Source organism: Sciurus vulgaris (assembly GCF_902686455.1).
Source record: "Sciurus vulgaris genome assembly, chromosome: 2".
Classification (NCBI taxonomy): Eukaryota; Metazoa; Chordata; class Mammalia; order Rodentia; family Sciuridae; genus Sciurus; species Sciurus vulgaris.
In genome coordinates this window covers 191,802,254-191,823,044 of record NC_136462.1, presented here as the reverse complement: position 1 = coordinate 191,823,044, position 20,791 = coordinate 191,802,254, and the positions used below count along the sequence as shown (strand labels likewise).

The following is a 20,791-nucleotide window of genomic DNA, read 5'->3' as shown; positions in this document are numbered from 1 at the left end:
GGAGGCGGGTCTGAGTGCCCGGCGGGAGAGGCTGCAGGTCTGGAGAAGTAGCACAGGGGAAGGGACCAGAGGGGCTTGGGGATGGCCCTGCGAGCGCGGGTCCGCGGCCTGGGCAGAACGTGGGCGGGTGGGTGGCGCTGTGGGCGCATCAGAGTCCTCGGGGTTCAGCTACCTTGAGTATTTTACCAGGAAGACAAAGAACGGGGGCAGAGTCCCGGCGTCACTGTTAATTGATTTCTTTGGCATCCGGAGAGAGGCTGGCACGAGGCCAGGAGGCGTCTGCACCCGGGAATCCGTCAGAGATCGACCCGCTGGTGACTCGCTGATGAGATAATCAGCCCCGTTACCTGCAGCCTGGGGGAGCAGGGGGCTCTAAGACCACAGGGAGCGGGGCCTTGGTGCACCCCGCCCGCTCCTGCACCCCTCCCCACGGACCAGAGGCAGGCAGACGCTCAGGAACTGGCTGGCGGGTCTGCCTCCAGGGCCTCCTGCCAAGCCTCCACTGGCTTCCAGACCTCTTCTCTGCCATCCACCCCGGAAAGGGGTCTTCTTGCCTCTGTGCCTCGACTTCACCATCCATAAAATGGGCCCATTCAGAGGCCCCACTGTTGTTGAGCGGCGGACGCCCCCGAAGTGCTCAGCAGGGCCCGTCATCGAGGCTCGCGGTTCACAGGGACCCGGGCAGGGCTTGCACCCTCCGCCCCGCCAGCCTAGCGCTTGCTCCGGGACCGCGGGGTTCCCTTGCGTCCGCTTTATTTGTGCGATAGCTGCGCAGGGCAGCAGCGCCTTCCTGGATGTGTGTGGGTGGGAAGTTCTCTCCTCGCAAGTGCGTGCGGGTGGCTCTGTTGTACGGCGAGGCCGTGGGGGCCGTGCGCTGAGCCCTTTCTCACCGAGCGACATCGGGACTGTGCCGTTTGCCTGGGAAGCTGGGGCGGAGAGTGGGTGGGGGGCTGGTGCCCGGCCGTCAGGGGGCCAGGGCAGACCGCCCCGTGGGCGCTCTGGGACCAAGAGGAAGCCTTGGTTTTCTCAGCGTGAATGGGGACATTCGCACTGTGAATGCCGCAGCACCTGCGGCAGGGTCCTGGGCTGAGGGAGGCTGCAGGGCAGCACTGCGGCCTAGCGGTGCTCAGTGCGAGCTGACCCTGCCTGGTGCCCGTCCAGCCTCCGCACCTGAGGGACAGGCCCACTCCCCCTGCTGAGGAAGCAGCGGAGAGCCTGTGTCGGGTCCCCCTGTCCAGGGCCCCAGCTGGCACCAGAGAGCAGGGCCTGCAGGCGACTCCAGAGGACAGCTTTCCGGGCATCAAGCTGGGTGACAGCCATACCAGGAAGGCGATCAGGGCCTAGCCCAGGACCCTGCCCAGGCCTTTCCATGACCACACTGCCAGGGAACCAGAGTGGCCAGCTCCTGCTTGGTGACTGCCCCAGGCCTCTGAGCCTCGTAGACCCAGGTGTGGGTGGCCCAGCCCAGCCCAGCGTCTGCCCTCTGCAGAACTCAGGGCTCAGCGGAATCTGCGCTTCCTTGTCTAGGTGTTCATCGGTGCAGGTGCTGCAGAAGGTGCCGGGACAGAGGCCAATGCAAACCCACCTCCGTCCCATGGGCTCAGCTACGGGGCAGGGAGTGGGAGGGAAATAAAACAGGTGATAAAAGACGGAGAGCCTGGGATGGGGACACCGCCTTAGAGGGGCCTGTCCAAGGAGGTGACATTAGGCTCTTAACTTGGCAGGGAAGAACCAGCCATCGTGCAAACCGTAAGGGAAACTTCTTATAGGTCTTTTTTAAAGGGGGAAGTGCAAAGGCCCTGGGGTGGAAATGAGAAGCCAGCGTGCTAGAGAGCAGCGCGGGCGGAGAGGGTCCCGGCCCTGCAGGGAGTGTGCATTTATTCTGTAATCCATGAGAAGCCGGGGACTCCTGCAGGCGAGAAGCCCCTGGAGTGAGTGCCCCTCTGATTTGGGGCCTGCCACTCTCACCCCAGCCCAGTCTCTGCCGTGTGGTCTGATTCTTGCTTTAGAAAGACCCTGCCCAGCTGCCCTGGGGGGCGTGCAGGATGGGGCAGGACCGGGGGCAGGAAAGAGCATGCGGCGGCGGCGGCATCGGGAGCCCTTGCTGAGTCCCTGAGCTGGGGCTTGGGGGTGGCTGGCTTTCCCACAGACGGGAGGGCCAGGGCTGTCCTTCCGGGTCACAGCCTAGGACGGGCCCTCACGATGGCCCGCTGCCCTGCTGTTCGCGGCTCCCCACTGGCTTGATCAGGGGGAAACTGAGGCAGGTCTGGGGCAGGGACACGCGGCTGCAGAGCTCACAGTGGCCTTGCGTCCCGTCCAGCCCCGTGGGGCCCGCTGCCCGCCGCAGCCACGCACCTGCTGGTCCCCTGTGCCCCGCCAGGCGGAGGCGACGGGCCGCACACCCCCTCGGACAGGCCTCCCCTCTCTCTGCCACATCTGTCCACCTGGGCCAGGGGCTCCCCACACAGCCCCAGGCCCCAAAGCACAGGGTGGTGCCAAGAGTGACCGGCTCCCCTCCTCCTGCAGACCGTGAGTAGAGGGAGAAGCGGGGGCCTCCGGACATGGCCCCGCCCAGCCTGCTGCTCTGCCTGCTGTCGGCCACCGTCCTCCCGCTGCTGGACAGCAGCGCCACCTTCCTGTCCCAGCACCGCCTGAAGGGCCGGTTCCAGAGGGACCGCAGGAACATCCGCCCCAACATCATCCTGGTGCTGACCGACGACCAGGACGTGGAGCTGGGTAAGCAGCGCGCAGGCGGCCGGAGTCCACGCCCTCAGACCACCTGCCCTCGAGTGGCAGGTTCACGGCAGAGCCTCAAGGTCAGGGCGCCCCCCTCCCGATGCAGAACCGCCCCAGGACCCCTCCCGAGCCTGGAGGAGAGAGGCCGAGGCCAGCCGTGATCCCCAGCCTCCTCCCCCACGCAGCCACCTGGGCTGCATCCTCGGCCACCCCACGGCCCCGGACCCCTCCCTCCTACGCACTGTCCCTGGGCTTCCCCTCCGGGCTGCGCGGTCCTTCCTTCACACCAGGAAGCAACTCCAGCATCAAGTCCAGCTGGACTCCTGCTCCCTGGGGTCCGACTCACGCGTACTTCTGCGCACTTGTGGGGCCTCTGTCTGTCTGAGCCTCCTCCCTCCTCGTCTGTGTCCCCTCCCTCGGATCCACTGATCTTATGGGACCACTTCTCCATCATGCCCTGCTGACCTGCAACTGTGTCACGCCAGCCACAGACGCATGGGAGACAGGTCATTTCACATTTTCTAGTAGTCACATTTTGGAAAAGAGTAAAATGATACTGTGGAGCCCAGAGGGGTGGCGCACATCTGTAATGCCCGCTGCTCAGGAGGCTGAGGCAGGAGGCTCATGAGTTGGAGGCCAGCCTGAGCACTTAGCAAGACCCTCTCTCAAAATAAAAAAGGGCTAGGGATGTAACTCCGTGGTAAAGTGCCCCAGCACTACAAAGGAAGATACCAGTGAAATTGACAATGTTTCGTTTAACTCAATGTATCCAAACTATTATCATTTCAACATGTAGTTCATATGGAAAAATCATGATGTGTTTTGTATCCTTTGAGGTCGTTTTTGATGTTTGATGTGTGTTCCATAGCTAGCGCAGCCACCTCTCAGGCGCTTGAGGCCACTGTACCGGACAGTGCCTGGCTTTCTTTTTCCCCTGTTCCATATCCTGCTCATCTTAAGTACTTGTCTTGTGAAAATCTGGGGGCAAGTGTTCTAGGCAGTGGGAACAGCATGTGCAAAGGCCCTGAGGCAGGACCAAGAAGGCAGATGTGGCCAGAGCCTGGGAAAGGGAGGTAAAACACGAAACTGGAGGGAGCGCGCAGTCAGATCCTGAGTCACGGTAAGGATTGCCCATTGGGTGGCCATTGGCCAGATGAGGGGTGAGCCCTTAACCTCTGGTCACCATCAAAGGTCATAGAATATTTATTGTTGGTGGCAGCAAATATGCAGGTTTACCAGGTGAACCTACATAAACCGAATCTGCCTTCTAGCTGCCAAAAAATTCCTAACCATGAGGTGCGGGGTGGTCCTTGATGTGTATTGTGGTCACAAGCCCAGATTTCTCTCAGGGAGCCTCTCCGTGCACAAAGATGTGCAGGAGGAAGCCTCGGAACCAGCTGCAGTCATGAGCCCAGGGCGTCTGCGAGCCGCGGCCCCCGGCCAGGGTTCCGTTTCCAGAGAACTTCACGCGAGGGCCGGTGGGCATGCCTGGACCCAGCGCCCCCCGTCTCCCTCCGCGTGGCCCTTCGGGCTCTTCTGTGGCCATGCTGGGGACTTTGAGCCGCCCGGGGGCCGCTCGCTCTCCCGGCAGGTACTCAGTGGGCACCCGCCCCACGCGGCCCATCGGGGAGACCACTGCCGCAGGAGCGGCCTGGGCCAGGCCATCCAGGGCCTGGGGCCGCAGGGAGGCCTGGTGAAGTGGACGTGAAGTGGAGCCTCCAGCAGAGGAGCCAGTCGGGACCTCACTCAAGTGCCAGCCGGGTGCCTGGGGCTCTTACGGTGAAGTCAGATTTCCAGGCGCAAGAACAGGAGCGAGCAGAGAGACCCTGGGAAGCCGGGCAGTAACTGGGCAGGTGCCCACGGGGACTCAGACGGGCAGAGGAGTGGCTGGTGCCACCAAGTCCCCCGCTGTGTGTCCTTGGGACATAGAGATATGGGTGCACGAGGTTGGGAAAGAAGGACCGAGGGCAGCTTCTAATCGGGCTGGGAGCTGACAGGTGAGGGACCGATCGGCACGTTTTGCTGCTGCAGCAGCTGCTAAGCTTCCCGTCAGGATCTGATTTTAATTTTGCATCTGTGATTCTTAATAAAACCATCAGGACAAGCAAGTATAAGGACTGGGCTATGGTGTACCAAGGACAGTAAAAGGGAGGAGAGACAAAGCCGTGGCTGACTTACCATCCGGAGGTTCACTCTCTCCATTTTACCCAGGGAGACACAGAGGAGTTAAGCCACTGGTCCAAGGTTGCACAGCTAGAATGCAGGCAAACAGAATTTGAACCCAGAGTGTCTTAACCACTGCTCTGCTTGACCAGATTCCTGGGAGGGGTGGTGAGTGGCTTCCAGATTGTTGGCATGTTTGTGGGACAGCTTTGTGTGGCTGGGACTACCTTTTCTCAGTGTGTCTTTGCCCCCGCGAGTGAGTGTTCCTGAAAGATAAATTCTGTGGTCCCGTGTTCTGCGGCAGCTCTGACGGCACAGCCGGTGCCTACCAGCCGTCCCCCGACGAGCAAGCCAGGGCTTCCTCCACAGCAGACCTGGCTTTGGCAGCAGGCTGCGCTTTCGGGAGGTGAGGGATGGGAAGGTGGTAGCCAGGGGGCCAATGGGCTTTTTATAAACCACGAGACAGAACCAGATCAATAATGCATGTTCCAAAAAAGCCAGCACATTATCTCACAGTCTGCTACAACTGGCGAGCAGAGGGGGGTCCTAAAAAATTTATCATCTGCTATTTTCTGCTCATCCGCGCGGCTGCTCTGCCGAGGAGACTTCTCCACCGAGACAATCACAGGCTTCCTCCCAGCCCCAGGCGGAGACAGCCGTCCACCCTAATTAGGGTCTGGCCGAGAGGCCAGCAAGCAAAGGGCTCGTCCATTCCTTAATTGCAGGTTGGGGGCTGGGAGCCGCCGCGCATTCCCCGGCCTTGCCCGGCAGCCTTTAACCCCGGGCTGTTACTGGGAAGTGTCAGATGCCAGGGGAACTGGTTCCAGGGCATATGAATTAGCAAGTGACCCAAATTCTCATTATATTTTCAGAGCCCTTGGGAAGAGCCCTGTTTCCGGGGAGCCCTGGGGACCGTGGGGGCTGGCGGCCCGGCCTCCACTGGGAGAAGCCAGGGTCTGGCTTGGGCAGGGGCTTTGGTCGGGGAGGCCATGGAACCAGCCGACGTTGCCAGGCTTACCAGTTTAGTTCAGCCCAGACCAGGGTAGGAGAGCCCAGCGTGCCGGCGGCTCTGGGCTGGGGAGTCGCGCACGGTCCTTACCGGGAGCAGGGGTGTTGCTCTGCACCCCAGTTCTGCATTACTTGAGATTCCCTTTAACTGGACTTACCTTTTGAAGCTGAAATGTCATGGTAAAGGGAAACTTGAAATTCTGCCTGTAAATGAAAACCAGCGTCCACAGGTACAGTCGCTGCAAGGTCAGCCCCTCGCACACCACGCCTGAAGGCCAAGGTCACAGCGGACCGGCCAGAGCAAACTGCCTTTTAGGGGCTCCCTTGGGTTAGTGGATTTCAAGTATGCCCCCCCAAAAAATGGATGAGCACAGGCAAATGTCAAGCATCTCTGAACAACTGTCTGCCTTTCAGACATCTTGAAACACTCGCACGACAGGGCCAGAGTGAGCGCTGCCCAAGCAGACAGCGGGCTCAACCCCCGATTCTTCCACGGGCTGTGTGGCTCTGGGGGAGTTACTTGACTTCTCTGGGCTCTGGCTTACTCGTCTGTGAAATGAAGACGCATCTGTCTGCTGTTGCGTGGTTTCTGAGCCCAGGTGTGCTGCACCCGGGGGGTGGTTGGCTCACATTTGGACTCAAAGCCGTCCTCCCTGAGGACCTGGGCCAGTGCCACAGGGCCTGCTTGTCCGTGACAGCCGCCAGGCTTAGGAGTTATTTTCTAGTGTGAGTCTCTTGTGGCACCAAGTAACAGGGTCATCATGGGCTCCTCCCGGCCGACCCTGGAGTGAGCCTGTCACTCAGGATGGGTGCACACTGCCAGGTATGTGAGCCCAGTATGTGACGTCCCAGGTCTGGGTGACACCTGTCAATCAAGTCTGCTCTAGCGGCTTCCTCTGCCGTTACTACACGTGCTGGGGAACAAAGTCGACCATCGTGGTGCGGAGTGGAGAGGTCAGAGGGGCTGCCAAGGAGGCCTGGGAGCAAGAATGCCATTGGGTCAAAGTCACATGGGTCACAGCCCCTCTGTCGGGAACTTCCCGAAACTCAAGCAGGAGCGAGCCGATTTTAAAAAGGGCTTTCATTTGACTCTTGGGTATGAAGTCTGAGTCTGTTTTGCGCTTCAGGCGCAGGTGGATCCAGCAGCGTTCCCTCTGCATGTCCTCTGCCTCTCCGTGCCCTGGCTCTCTGTGCTCCTGCAGGTTGGCTCCATTCTCAGCCTGTTGACCACGTGGCACTCCTGGCATTGCAGACCTATGCTGGCATTCCGGCCAACCACCCCTGTGCTAAGGGAGCCTCTCTCACAGGTGCCACCCAAGTCCCCAGAGTGAGTCTCGTGGGTCTGGATTCTCTGGGACATCTGGTCAACCATGAACATTCAGCAGGACAGAACCAGGGCTGGGCCGGCCCGGATCAGCCCTGCAGCCCAGGAACCACGCGGAACGGAACCGGGAAGTAGCACTTCTGCAAAGCAAAACCCAGAGCCGGCGCCGAGGAGGAGAGTGGCTTGTGTGGAGTCAAATCAGGGCGAGGGAGACGCCCTTCCTGCGTGCAGGTGGCGTCTGCAGCGGGGGCCCAAAGGCAGGCCATCGGGGTGGGTAGAGTGCCTGCCGTGTGCAAGCAAAATGGAATCCCTGCTTTTACGGCACTTGCATTTTGGTGCCCAACTAAAACACAAGACATAAAACACAGAGCACATAAGGAAGCAGAAAGTGGGGAGACCAAAGCAAGGAGGGGGCGTGGTTCTGCAGGGTAGCCACGCTGAGAGGGACATCCGAGCAGGGAAGGTAAGAACACCAGCCAAAGGGATCCCTGGGAAGAGTGGTCCAGGCAGCGGGAACAGGCCATGCAAAGGCCCTAGGGCAGAAGCTTCCCCAGCAGGTTAGCAGGGCTGCAGAGGCCAGGGCAGAGTGGCAGAGTGGCAGAGTGTGAGCCAGGGGGAGCAGAACGAGAAGGGTTGAGAGAGAAAGGGGTGGTGTTGGGGCAGATCATGCAGCGCATGAGCCTTTGAACCAAGGGGTGCGTTTGGCTTCTGCATGAGATCGAGGACATCAGTGGAGGACACGGGGCAGAGATGATGGCAAACGTCCTGATTCATTTCACTCTGACCCCTCCAACTACTCCTTGAAGAGTAGATGAGAAGGGCGTTCATTACGGAGGCTGCAGCAAAGGTCCAGGTACAAGATGAACCCAGCGAGGAGTCTACTGCAACAGTCCAGGCACAAGATGATGGTGCTCAGACTGAGTGAAGAAAAGTCAGACGCTGCACACGTGCAAAGGCAGAGTCAGGAAGAGGCGCTGATGGGTCTGACGTGCGGCAGGAGAGAAGAGTCAAGACTCGAGAATTGTTCTGAGGTGTTGGCCTGGAAGCCCTATGGGTGGATCTCCTGCTTACAGAGTCGGGAAAGCCGTGCGGAGGCTCAGCTCTGGCCAAGAAGTTGCAGGTGCCTGTCAGAAGCCGAGGAGCCTCTACCAGGAGGCCGGTGGCGTGCAGGGGAGAGACACAGGCCTGGGCGCGCCTGGCACGGTGGGAGCGCTGCAGCGTGGCGCTGGTTTGGGCATTACTGGGCCTGAGACCAGGGGGCGCGGGCGACCCTGAGAACTGCAGGCCCTGTGCTCAGCCTCCCTGTGGGGAGGGAGGCTTTGGAAAGAAAGGTGGGCAGGTTCCGAGGGGCCCCTTCCACCATGAGCAGGAGGACAGCCGCCCTGAGCCAGAGAGCCAGGCAGAGTGGAGGTTGCAGCCTCCCAGCAGCCACATGACTGGACGCCCAGGGCAGCATGGCCAGGATCCAGACTCCAGGTCGGGGTCCTTCCCGCGGGGCCTCACCGAGATCCGCCTGGGGACACTGCTGATCGCCAGAGGAAGAAAGCGTGTGGCTGCAGGTTAGCTCAGGAGGACCGGCTGGGCCCGCCCTGCTGCTCCTGGGCCGGCATGTTCCTGACGGTGTTTTGCTTTCTGTTTTTTCAATTTGAGACACCTGGGGACCCTCCTGAATTTTGGAAACGAAGGACCCGTGAATCAGGTGTGGCAGCGTGTAGCTGCTTACGCCGGACGGGAAGCTTCTCGCTCACATGCACGTGTCTGGAGGTCGGCCGTGCAGGGTGGGCCTGGGGACTCAGGCTATCAGGGACCCAGGCTCCTCTGCCTTCCTGCTCCTTCACACTTGGTATATAGCTTCCATCTTCAAGGTCCCCCTGTACTTCAGAATGGCTTCCAGGGCTCCAGCTATCACAACTACATTCCAGGCAACAGGAAGGAGGGAGTGAAAGGCATCAAGGAAGGGCCTTCAAGCTGAAGGAGCCCTTGGGTGAGCCCAAGTCTGCAGAGGGCGGAGGGCTGTGTTTGGCCTAGACCCAAAGTGTGGGCGCCACGTGGACACGCCCACTGCGCGTTCAGCCGCCACTCTAACGTGCAGGCCTGGCAGGTTGTGTCGCGTCTCTGCATGCCAGGTGGCCCTCACGTCCTTCCCCACAGCCCCCAGGAGCTAGGAACCCCTGGGAGCAGAGCCGGGTAGAAGGTGGCAGGCAGGTGACGTTGCACCAAAGCAGTTCCCAGGTTTCTGGGCCATCGTAGGAGATCGGCCACCTGGCCTCCTTTGCCCTGAGCCCAGGGCTGCTCCACGTCCAGTGGCAGACCGGCCTCCCGGGTGGAGTCCTGCCTCCCGCTTCCTAGAAACCCGTGGCCATCTGCACTCCGTCCCCAACGGCACGGTCGTGAGAGATGCTCTGCCCCCGTGGACCCCGCAGCAGCAGGTGTGAGCCACCAGGGCCCCCACGCCGGGTGGCACCAGGTGGCACTGGGTGCCGAGGCTCATGGGGGGGAGAGCCTGCGCGAGCTGGACGGGCCACCGCGTCCCTGCACAGCTGCCCTGCCGGGAGGGAGCCTGCACCCAGCGCAGGCAGGGGTCCCAGCTTCTTTTTGGTTTTTAAGAGAAGCCGAGATAGAAGTCGTTACGGAAAACCCAGAGCAATGTCTCCAGCAGGCCCTGGGGACGGTGCCAGGGGCGACACTCTCAGGGGCCCGTGAAGAAGGTGTCTTGAAGTCCTTTTCACATCAGAAGAAAAAGAAATCTGGGGTGGAAGGACACGTTTTGACACGAACGTCATGAATACCTTCGTCACACACGGACACAGGCTGTGCTGGACACTTCACCGAGGAAGGAGTCCGTGAGAGTGAAGAGGTCCGGTGCCTTCAGAGGTCATGACAGGGCCAGAAAAGTGGCCTGGTTTTCAAACCATGAGCAGGTGCTGCGTCCCTCAGGCACTGATGAAACCCGAGGGTGACCACGTGTGTGGCCTGGTCTGCAGGCTCTGCGCTCGCCGTTAATCTGCAGAGGGCCCTTGCCCAGGACTCTGGCAGGCCACCCGTGCCAGGTCGCCGGTTCCCCAGGTAAAGGGAAGGCCGTTAGCCCCATGCTGGTCAGTTCCCGGCCCCGTGCTTCCAAAGGGTCCCAACTGCAGGCAGCCCACCGTCTGCCTTGAACGTCTTCAAATACTTCAGAGAAAGCCCCTCGCTCCCCATTCACCACGCCCACTGCAGAGGCTCCCATCTGCAGCCCATGTGGTCCTGGGAAGATTCTCTCTCTGCTACTCACCCTGAGTGCCAAGAAGAACAGACAAAGCAAGGAGGGTAGCGTGGAGTGACTTCAGCTCCCTCATGAGGGATTGAGTCCAGCCTGAGAAGCAGCAGGTGCAAGGGTCCTGGGGCAGGGGTATGCTCCGTGCATGCAGGGAACACAGGGTTGGCATGGCCACTAGAGCAAAAGAATGAGGGAGAGGGACCCGGGTGTGGTTGGGGAGAATGAGTGTTCAGGGCACTGCAGGCCCAGGGAAGGGCTGTGGCATTTATCAGAGCAAGTCAAGCAACCACCAGGAGAACTGGAGCAGCGGAACACGGCGTGTGACATGATGTGTCCGAATGAGCCCTCCGGTCACCAAGGAGAGAACACAGCACAGGAGATGAGGGTGGAGGCGGAAGACAGCCAGGAGTCTATTGCAGCCGTCCAGGCAGGAGGCGGTGGTGGCCAGACCCTGAGCCCGCTGGCTCGTTTTCCTCCCCGCAGGAGGCCCTGCCACCACAGACTGATTACTCACCGATGGCTTTAGGAAAGACGCAGGCACATCTCAGCAGTTCTCAAAGCCGGTGCCGCCTCTGCCACAGGGTTGGGGCCTCAGGCCCCAGGCCTCCAAGGCCGAAGCAGACGTGACCCACCTGCACCCCAGGAATGGCAGGCATGGGGTTAGGTTTTGGATCTTGAAAGTCCCCAGCCCCTGCTCAGTCCCCGGGGTATCGGCTGCACTGAGTCGGGCCTTGAGACGGGAGGGCGGCTCGGCCGTGGGGTGCTGCGTAGCATGCGCCAGGCCCTGGGTTCAGTCCCCAACACGGCAAAAGACGGAACTCAAAATTCAGACAGCAGCGGCTCCAGCGCTGCCCGTGACGTGAGTCGCGCGGGGGCCAGCTTTATGGGCAGGTCAGCAACCTTGATTTTACCACATACGCGCTTATTGTCCTATGCGTCAAAAATGTGTAACTTGCACCTTAAATGCGTAATTTCACAGTGACTTGGAATGGAAGGTCTTTTACATCACTTTAAAAAGAAATATCAAATAATAACATAGCTGGCGCGTGGCAGCCGCCAAAGCAGCCACGAGCGGGCGGGCAGTCAGCGACCCCGGGCGGGCGGCTGGTTCCTGGTGGTTGCGTGGTTTGGGTCCTGGAATTTAAGTCGCGTGGGGGAGCCCGGCCCAGCCATCACCGAGGTGTCAGGGTGACCTCACCCCTGGCCCAGCAGGTGGGAAGCTTCAGTCATGGAAAGAAACCGGGTCTGTTTTTCCCAGATTGACGTTGGACACAGCAAGTTTGGGTTGGCCGCCCGGCTTCATGTGAAACGTGAAGAACTGGGCTTTTCAGTGCTGGTGGCCGCGCCTCCGCGTCTCCTGCCACCGCGCTGGCCCTGGCGTGGGGCATTAGACCGTGTGTTTGTGTTTCACGGTGAATAACAGATCGATGTTCCTGGGGACGCCCAGCATGCGGTGCCTCTTTGTGCAGATGCCACCGTCCCTGGGGTCCCTGCCCAAGTGTGCCTCCACCTCGGGTTGACAGGCCCTCCTTCCGCTGGGGCAGGTGGTCTGGCGAAGCGGGTACACGCGGGGGCTTCCTGCTGGACGGAAGCGCAGTGAACCACGGTTCTGAGGCCATTAAAAATAAGAAACGGCCCCCGCCTGTGGGCCTCCGTCAGCGCGGCATCCCAACGTGGCCTCCCGGCATCTCTGCAGGAGGGCCTGGTGGGTGGTGGCAGCCGCTTGTCCCTCCTGTGGTCTCCAGGGCTGTGAGAGACTGAGTGCCCCCTGCCAGCCGCTCCATGCTTTTTCCCAAGGTTTGTGCACCCAAGAATATTTATCGCGTCGCTAGTATGTGCCCAGTGCTGTCCCAGGCGTTGGGGCCAGAGCTGCAGAGTAGTCAGTGACCTTGGGGCTGACTTTCTGGCTCCATCGAGGCAGCCAACAAGGTAAGTACGTTAACGTGTCAAAGCAGGGTGTCTGATTGTAAGTACGAGAACGTCTGTCGCTGGGACCACAGTCCTCCCAGGAAGTCCCAGGGGGCCCCAGCTGTAACTGATGGGTGACAGGATTTCTGCCAGGAACCACGTCTCCCCAGAGGGGAAGGAGGAAGTAGGCTTCACCAGGCTCTCTTAATCAGCTGGTGCCACTCAGCACTTGCAGATGAAGCCTCCGGGCTGGGGGGAGGCAGAGCCTCAGGCCTCACCAGCCTCCACCCCGCTTCAGGCTGCAGAGTAGCACCAGCTGGCTAAGGAGGTCCTTGTGGGGCCCCTGCAGAGGGAGACTTCACACCTGGAGCAGACCCTGGAACGGCCCAGCAGTTAGAACTGGAGGGCACCAGTGATTTGAGATCTAAACGATGGGCTTGGCAACCAAAGCCAAGTCTTGGGAGGCGAACCCCATACAGAGGTGCTGGCCAGTGCAAAGATCCTGGGGCAGGAGTGAGCTTGGCGCACTTGAGAAATGCCAAGGAGGCCAATATAGACCAACCAAGGTGAACAAGAGGAGGTCAGAGAAAGAAGGAGGTGGTGGGGCTCACGAGGCGTCTTTTAGCCACAGAAAGGAATTCAGCAATCCGAGTGCGGCGGGGTGAGCGCTCTGGGGAGATGTGATGCTGTGTGTTGGCCTGGGGAAGGTCTGGCTCTGCTCCTTCCCCCCCTGGCAGAGACCGTGTCGGCCTCCTTCCCACGCCTAGCCCTGAGGGACGCCTCAGTAGCCCCTTCTGAGGAGCTGCTGGGTTCACAGCGACTCGTGAGGGCAGGGGCCGCCAATGCCACACAGGGCCCGTGCTGGTTTCCACCGCTGTGCTAACACAGTGCCGGAAACCAGGCACTTAAAGCCGCAAAAAAGTACTGCCCCACGGCTCGGGAGGCCCCAGGTCCAACAAAACCACCCAGTGAGCAGCACTGTGTCCCCTGGCTGGGGCCCCTCCCTGGTCAGTCCCCCACGCCCTCTTAACAAGGCCTGCCCTGTGTCTGTGGCGCTTTGACTTTGCCCCACATGGACCCCGACACGGGACTTGGGACCCGCCTGGGTAAACCACAGCGACCTCATCTCCAGGTGGGGAACTTAACTGTGTCTGCAAAGCACCTTTTTCCCAAAAAGCTCACTCAGATTCCAGGAGTTGGGTTAAGGCCTGGTCCTTTGGGGGGCTGCCATTCAACCCACTGTGGACCCTAGGAACTACCGGGGAGAGGGAAAAGCCACGGCTCGCCAGGAGGAAGAGAAGGCACTCGCACACTGTGCCCTCCAGCCTGCTGAGTGGGTGCGGTCATAGCTTCTCATCACTCAGCTATTGAGTGCCTACTGCGTGCAGAGCAAATGGCCTTTGCTCTCATGGAACCCACCCGCCTGCACACGTTCGTCCCCTTCCTTCCTAAGTACCTAAGTGCTTCCAGCCTCATTGAGAAACAAGAACAGGCAGGATGGCAACCGGCTGCCTGGTGTATATAATTAAGTCCTAGCAACTCTACAGGGACGAGCGCTCAAGAGAACCAGCAGCCAGAGTGAGCCAGGAGGCTCCCAGAGGCCGTGCAGCTGGACAGATGGTTAGACTCCGGGAGAGGAGGAGGGTGGGTTCCAAGTGGACCAAGGAGTCAGCACCGCTACTGGGGAGCATTTGGCCGAAAAAGACACAGGGAGGTTGGCCAGGAGTTGGCATGACCAGATTTCAGTAAGTGTGAACAATTCTTGGGAAAGCCCCAAGCAAAGCAAAACACAATCTTTCCCCTGTTTACATGGTAGGTTGCTTTCAGAAAAATAAGATCAGTGTATATTAATACCCTGCCAAAAGAAGAGGACAAGAAAAAGGTCTGTATATGAAACATCGCCATTCTAAGCCAGATCTTTGAAAGCCGCTTTTTACTTAGCCCGGCGTGAGTGCCCAGGAGGTCTGGGGCCAGGAACCCTGGTTTGCGGCTCGTGTGCAGGAGCGGGGCGAGACCCCGGGCTCTTCCTGCCTCAGCCCAGCAGCCGGGGCGGCAGGGGGCGCTTCCCCACAGCGGCCCCTGCCGGTGGCTGCGCGCAGCCTCACCCGCCCGCCCGCGTCTTGCAGGCTCCATGCAGGTGATGAACCGGACGCGGCGCCTCCTGGAGCAGGGCGGGGCGCACTTCGTCAACGCCTTCGTGACCACGCCCATGTGCTGCCCGTCGCGCTCCTCCATCCTCACCGGCAAGTACGTGCACAACCACAACACCTACACCAACAACGAGAACTGCTCGTCGCCCTCCTGGCAGGCGCAGCACGAGAGCCGCACCTTCGCCGTGTACCTCAACAGCACGGGCTACCGCACAGGTGAGCGGGGCGGGGCCTGCGGCGGGTCTGGTCCGGGGTGCGGCCGGCGCACTGCGCAAGGACCCGGCCGCAGAGGGAAGCTGCCGGCTTTGCATTTCCAGGCCGCGCCTCGGTCTGCGGGTAGGGTTAGGGAGAATGCAGGTCAAAAGGGACCTTTTCAGAGAAAGTTGAGTTCTTAAAAAGACATTTAAAATATTATATTCTCTTATTCTTAGATTATATTCCAGGGAGACCACGAAGCACCCAGGCACTTCGGCCTGTTAACTATTTAAAGCCAGGGGTGGGGGAGATTTGAAGAGATGTAGGAACTGGGGTTTTGTGAGCGGGTGACCAGGATGACCCAGAAGCTACAGCGTGCTGGGCCTTCATCCACACTCACCCAGCGAGGGCCCTCCCGCCGCCACCGTCTCGGACCCCTTATCTTGCTGGAGGGACTGTGAGTTCCGCAGGCGCCTCTGCTGGGCGAGCTGCCCGAGATAGGGATGTCCTTAGAGGACAGCCGCTCACTCCAGCACCCTTGCACAATCCTCCAAGCTCAATTAATTTCACTTGCTTTAAAAAAAATAAATACGCCCCACCATGGGCAAAGGGCCAAGGCAGCTGTGAAACCAGATACTGTGGCCCCAGTGTTGCAACCCGGAAAATTGCGTCCAAGGGACAGGAGGGTGGTTTGGGTGGGAGGGAAGGACAGACACCCTGAGGTGGGGCAACTTCTTCCGACACAGTGTGGGCTGGCGCGGGCAGGGAGGGAGTCAGGACCCGGTGTTATTTCCTACACACTCGGCCCACCACCAGAATCACCTGGAAGGCACGCGTGGTGGGTGCCAGTGGGTGCCAGCATAACCCCTTTGGTTCCTGGGTCTCTGCAGAAAGCTGCGTGTGTCCAAGGTCACCTTGGCCACCGCTTTAGATAATGAGGGGGCCTGGACCTTGCTGGTGCAGCAGGTAGATGGGCTTACTGAAGGTCCAGAAATTATTAGCTGTTCCTGCAGTTGCTAAACTACAAATATTTTTACATTTGAATTTTTAGCTGAAGTCTGCTGATTTAAAAAAAAAAAAAAAAATGTTGGCAAAACTCAGTATTTTAAAAATGCAAGCTGTGGGCCAAGGAAAATGAGGACAGGTGTGGCCCATGACCCCTTCCTAACCTCTGGCTGCACAAGGCCTTTTAGGACATGAGCTTTTGGGAGGCCGTAGAACAGTAAAGACCCTGACAGTGTTCTCACCAGCCCCCCCACGTGGTAGCCAGGACAACCAGCCCCACAAAGGGGTTTGTCCATGAAGTGCTCGCGCCACGGTCAAGATGGAGACCGGGAGCGTGCGAAGTCAGGGGGTGCAGGCGCGGGATCTGGCCCATTGAAAGGAAGCTTGCTTCTCTCGGGGCATTTGGGGGCTAATGCCAGGAGCTAAAGGCTAGTGTTCAAAACCATACAGGTGACCCACGAAAAGCAACGACCTCCAGAGCAAGTGTTCTTCAAAGCTGATTCCCCCTATTCATCCTTGAACTTAAGCAAATCACCAAAAGCTCTCCCAGGGAATTCATTTGGCCGAGCTATACTTTGTGTGCACACATGGGGTACTGGGAATGGAACTGGGGCACCCTACCACTGAGCCTCATCCCCAGTTCTTTTTTTTGTTGTTGTTGTTTGGTTTGGTTTTGAGACAGGGTCCCACTTAAGTTGATGAGACTTGTCTTGAACTTAAGATCCTCCTGCATCAGCTTCCTGAGTGTCTGGAATTACAGGTGTGCGTCGCCTGGCTACCCAGCTATACTTAGTTATTGTATCCTCAATGAAGACAGGAACATGTCAAGTGTAAACAGCCACCCACATAGAACACTGAAAGTTTTCAATGGCAGTGCTACCAAAAAATTATTCATTTACAATGTCCCCATGTATAAGGGCGTTCTAGAGCTGTTAGAACACAGGACTCTGAACATGCCTGTTTGCTTTGAGTGCGTGTGCTCCTGGTTACTAATAAATAAGAGCTTCTGTATATTTTTCCTCTTTACCCTGACCCTAGCTCAGGTGTGAGTTTTATGTTGCTGTTTGAGGTAAAAACATTTTAACTCTATGATACTACGTTACATTGATCAGTGTCTATTGTTTGAGAAAACTACAGGAAAATTTGTAACAAATTCAGAATCCCTTTTAAGATTAATGTGATGTGTATAATACACATTCAGTTATATAGAAAGATTTGAATCCCCAAGAACAGGTCAATTGTCCCTGCTGGGTCTTCAGCCATATTAAACCTGACATCCCTGCAGGCATCTATGGAAATTAATTGAGTGGGATTTAAGTTTGGTGTGTGTGACCCAAGATATCATCTCAAATTAAACTCCCTGCCGCTCTGGTAACCCTGCTCCCAGTGTATTGGTCCAAGACTCAGATTCTATTTCTCCTTACTTCCCATTGGTGAGAAGCCAGTCACATGGGCATGTGTGGCTGCAAAGGAGTCTGAGAAATGTAGTCCTCACTCTGGGTGGGCATTTGCCCAGCAGAAACTTCATTTACTTTGACATAAAAATGAATACTGAGAGAAAACGAAGTCTGAACCACAGTAATGATTGTTAGCCACAAGTGCTTGAAGACAGGCTGTCAGTTCAAGTGAGAGGAACTAACACCAGAGAGACCTTACCCAGACCAACATTCCACAAGAGGTGGTCTTTTAATGGGTCAGATTAGGTATTTTAAGAAATGAAAATAGCTTTACACTGTATCTCATAATACCGAGACTGGGCTCTACTTATAACTAATGGGATGGGGCTTTTTTGTTTTGTTTTGTTTTTTGTTTTTGTACTGGGGATTGACCCAGGGCATTGTACCACTGAACCATATCCCCAGCCCTTCTTTTTTATTTTGAGACAAGTTGCTTAGGGCCTTGCTGTGTTGCTGAGGTTGGCCTCAAACTTGCAATCCTCCTGCCTTAGCCTCCCCAGTTGCTGGGATTACAGGTGATTCTTTAAGGAAATGAATTGATGAAGTGTCAATTGGGAGGAGTGTAATTTGTCCAACAAATTTAAATGGTGTCACAATATGCTATCCTTTACTCCACCTTCAGTTTTCATAGTGGATTCAAAGAAAGTCATCTTTACCAAAGTATTTGAAGCTCTGATCCTTCCTTTCTGGGGCTTCTCTTAATCCTTCGGCATCTGAATCTTTCCTGATGGAGAGCTTATTACCTATCATCCTTCTCAAGAGTCTCTTCTTCGCTTATCTCATATGCCAGATTATTATTTGTCAATGGATTTACATGTGTTTCAAGCTGTCCTCCAGCATCACTTTAATTAATTTCACAAAACCCTGCATCTTTTAAAAGATGAGCAATTTCATCTTGCAATCATCTTGCTTCATGTTTCCTGTGTTTGCAGTAGAGATTGACAAAGGATGAAGTGAGAGATGCTAAGTTTAAGCAGGGTAAATATCAATTTGTTAATGGATCTTTCTGGATATGGCTTCCTGTAACTTCAGTGACTCGAATCTCGGGTATGAGCACCCTTGGAAGGATACACGACATCCTCCATTTTAACAGAAAGTACTTAGTCACCTCTCAACACATTTCTGCAGGGGACCCATCTGCTGCCCTAACTGTGCTCATGGGTAGGTCCTCAAATCAAGGTCATGCAGGATTCTCGGAGTGCAATACCTCCCAGTTCTTTGCAAAGTGGTTGAGAGCAGGCGCTTTGCTCAAGTTCAAGTCTGGACTCTGTCACTTTCTGGCTCTGTAAACTTGGGTACATTATGTAATTTCCACGTCTTGGTTACCTCAACCGCAGACGATTACTTAGCTCTTAGGGTTGTGTGAATTCTTAAGACGGTGACTAGTATGTGGTAAGCACTTAAGAAGCTTAGTGAAGATTCACACCAGTAACCAGCATCACAGACCACTCCGGGCCGTGTTGGCAAATGCCGGCACCGTGCTCCACCGCTGGTGATCAGTGGTTACTTCAGATCCAGTAACAGAACCCTTGGCTGCGGCTGGTTTTGACAAGCTGTGGGATTTTTATGCTCCCTCTGCTGAACAGTTACAGGGTGCTTCAGGCAGAATCTGGACCCTTGGTTCAAGCGTAGGGTGGGTGGGCACGTGCTTAGCATGCTTGAGACCCTGTTCAATCCCCTGCCCTGCAAACAGAAAAGGGATAAAGGGCTGAGACCTTCGTCGTAAAGCCTGAGGCCAGTGCGTCCAGGAGTAGCCACGGTCTGGAGAGGGTGGCTGTGCCTGGGCCCCGGCCTCTTCATTCACATCCAGCAGGAACCCGACAGCCTCTTTCCGCAGACCGCGGAAGTGCTGAGATCCCGATTGGACCAGCTGCAGTCACATGCCAGCCTCCCAGCCAATCGCCATGGGGAGCGCGTGACCGAGCCTTAGTGCCTGTTCCCCGCCCAGGCTCAGCAGGTAGCGGGCTTCTCCCCGGCGGTTCGGGAATAGAGTGGACGGAAGGACGAGGAGGGAAGGAAGGCAGCTGGAGTGCCCGGCTCCGATTGGAGGAGCAGCACCTTTTCCGGCACTTTGGCAGATTAGGCGGGAGCACCACCTGCCCCTCCGTGGGGGGCCGCTGCCCCTCCCGCATCACCGTCTGAGCCTGGCAGCTCCCGGGCGGTTTCCCACCCCGGCCTCAGTCGTCTGGCACGGGCTTCAGTAGACAGTGCTGAACCTTCTGGCCCTCCCACGTGTGTTCTAGAATGTTCCTGGGGAGCACATCCCTCATTGCAAGCCCGGGCTTTGCCAGTTGGAGCCCGTTTTGAGATTTGGCCCTGAGCACCCCAATTATTCTCCCCCTTCTCCTCCCACAGAGCCGGAGGGGGGAGGTCAGCCGAGGTCCTGGACTTGGCCGGCAGCCTTGGCCCGCGTAGCCTCTGCGCCCTGACGCCCGCCACGCAGGGCGTCGGGACATTGGTGAGGCTGGCGCACCAGTCACCCTCACACAGCGTGCTGGGCGCCGCGCATCCCTGACACAGTCTCCTCTGCGTGTGCAGGAGGGCAGGGTGCCGGCGACTCGCTTGCCTGTGCTGGTTCCGGTCGCTGTGACACTGCCCTCCGCGGCCTCTGTCCCTCCCGCCCCCTTCATCTCCTTATTTGCTTTCTCTTCTTCAGAGCCCTTGGTCCCACCGGACACGTATTTGTGGATTTGTTTATTGTCCGTTCTCCATGTTAAATGACGCCTCCGAGCTTCCCGTGCCCCTACCCTGGTTCTTGCTTCTGTTGACTATCCCCCTGGCCCTTTCCAGAATTGACTTTATATTCTACCCATTTATCTTTTCGACTGTCTTATTTATAAAATGCCAGCTCTGTGGAAGGAGGGACTGTGTGTCCTGTTCCCGCCTGTACCCCAGTGCCCAGGAGAGCGCTGGCCTGTAGTAGGTGCTCAATAAGTCTTTGTAGGGTGGGTGGAACGCTGGCGCATGCTCCTCGCAGGGCCAGCAGCCCCTGCCCGTCTTTTCTATGCTCCTTTCTCCTCTCCTTGTTTCCCTCCTCCCCCACTCCCACCATCTCAGCCTTCCTCCTTTCTTCTCGGCCCTTCTGCACACACAGAGAAGAGAGGACTTAAATTGTTCCTGGGCAGCCCGGGTGCAGCTGCCCCTGCCTTCACAATGGCAGCCTTCTCTTCGCTTGGCTCCTCTCCTGCCTTTGTGCCCTGCACGCTTCCTTTCCCCTCAAGTGCACACATGGCTCTCTTCTTCCCTCCGTCCAGCTGCCCCATGTCCACCCACTGCCTCCCCTGCAGCCCGTTGGTGTGAGGGCAGAGTGTCCCCGTCTGCCCCAAGGAGTATATGCTCCTCAAGCAGCGGGGGCCTCCCAGGAGCCCAGCCTTCCCCCCTGGGGATCGGGTCTTGGCTGAGGTCACACAGCCACTTGCAGGGCCCAGGCTGGCCCAGGACATCCTCAGGAGACCCAGGCCAGCCACATCTACACGCACCTTCCACCTAGGCGTCTTTAAACTCTGGTGACCGCCCTCCTCAGACCCTCGGGTCCCTAAGCAAGTGAGGCACCACGCAGGAGTCGGGAGAATTCGGCCCCAACCGGAGC

General features: G+C 57.9%; 1 protein-coding gene across 7 annotated transcripts in view; it reads left to right on the top strand.

Moving 5' to 3' along the window:
* SULF2 (sulfatase 2) overlaps positions 1-20,791 on the top strand; it is an 87,358-nt gene that overhangs the window by 18,031 nt on the left and 48,536 nt on the right. For all 7 annotated transcript variants that reach the window (XM_079127927.1, XM_079127928.1, XM_079127931.1 and 4 more), the window contains exons 2-3: positions 2,527-2,736; positions 14,522-14,761. In XM_079127927.1, the coding sequence (XP_078984053.1) occupies positions 2,562-2,736; positions 14,522-14,761 (415 nt within the window). In that variant the 5' untranslated portion in view covers positions 2,527-2,561. The remainder of the gene's footprint in view (positions 1-2,526; positions 2,737-14,521; positions 14,762-20,791) is intronic.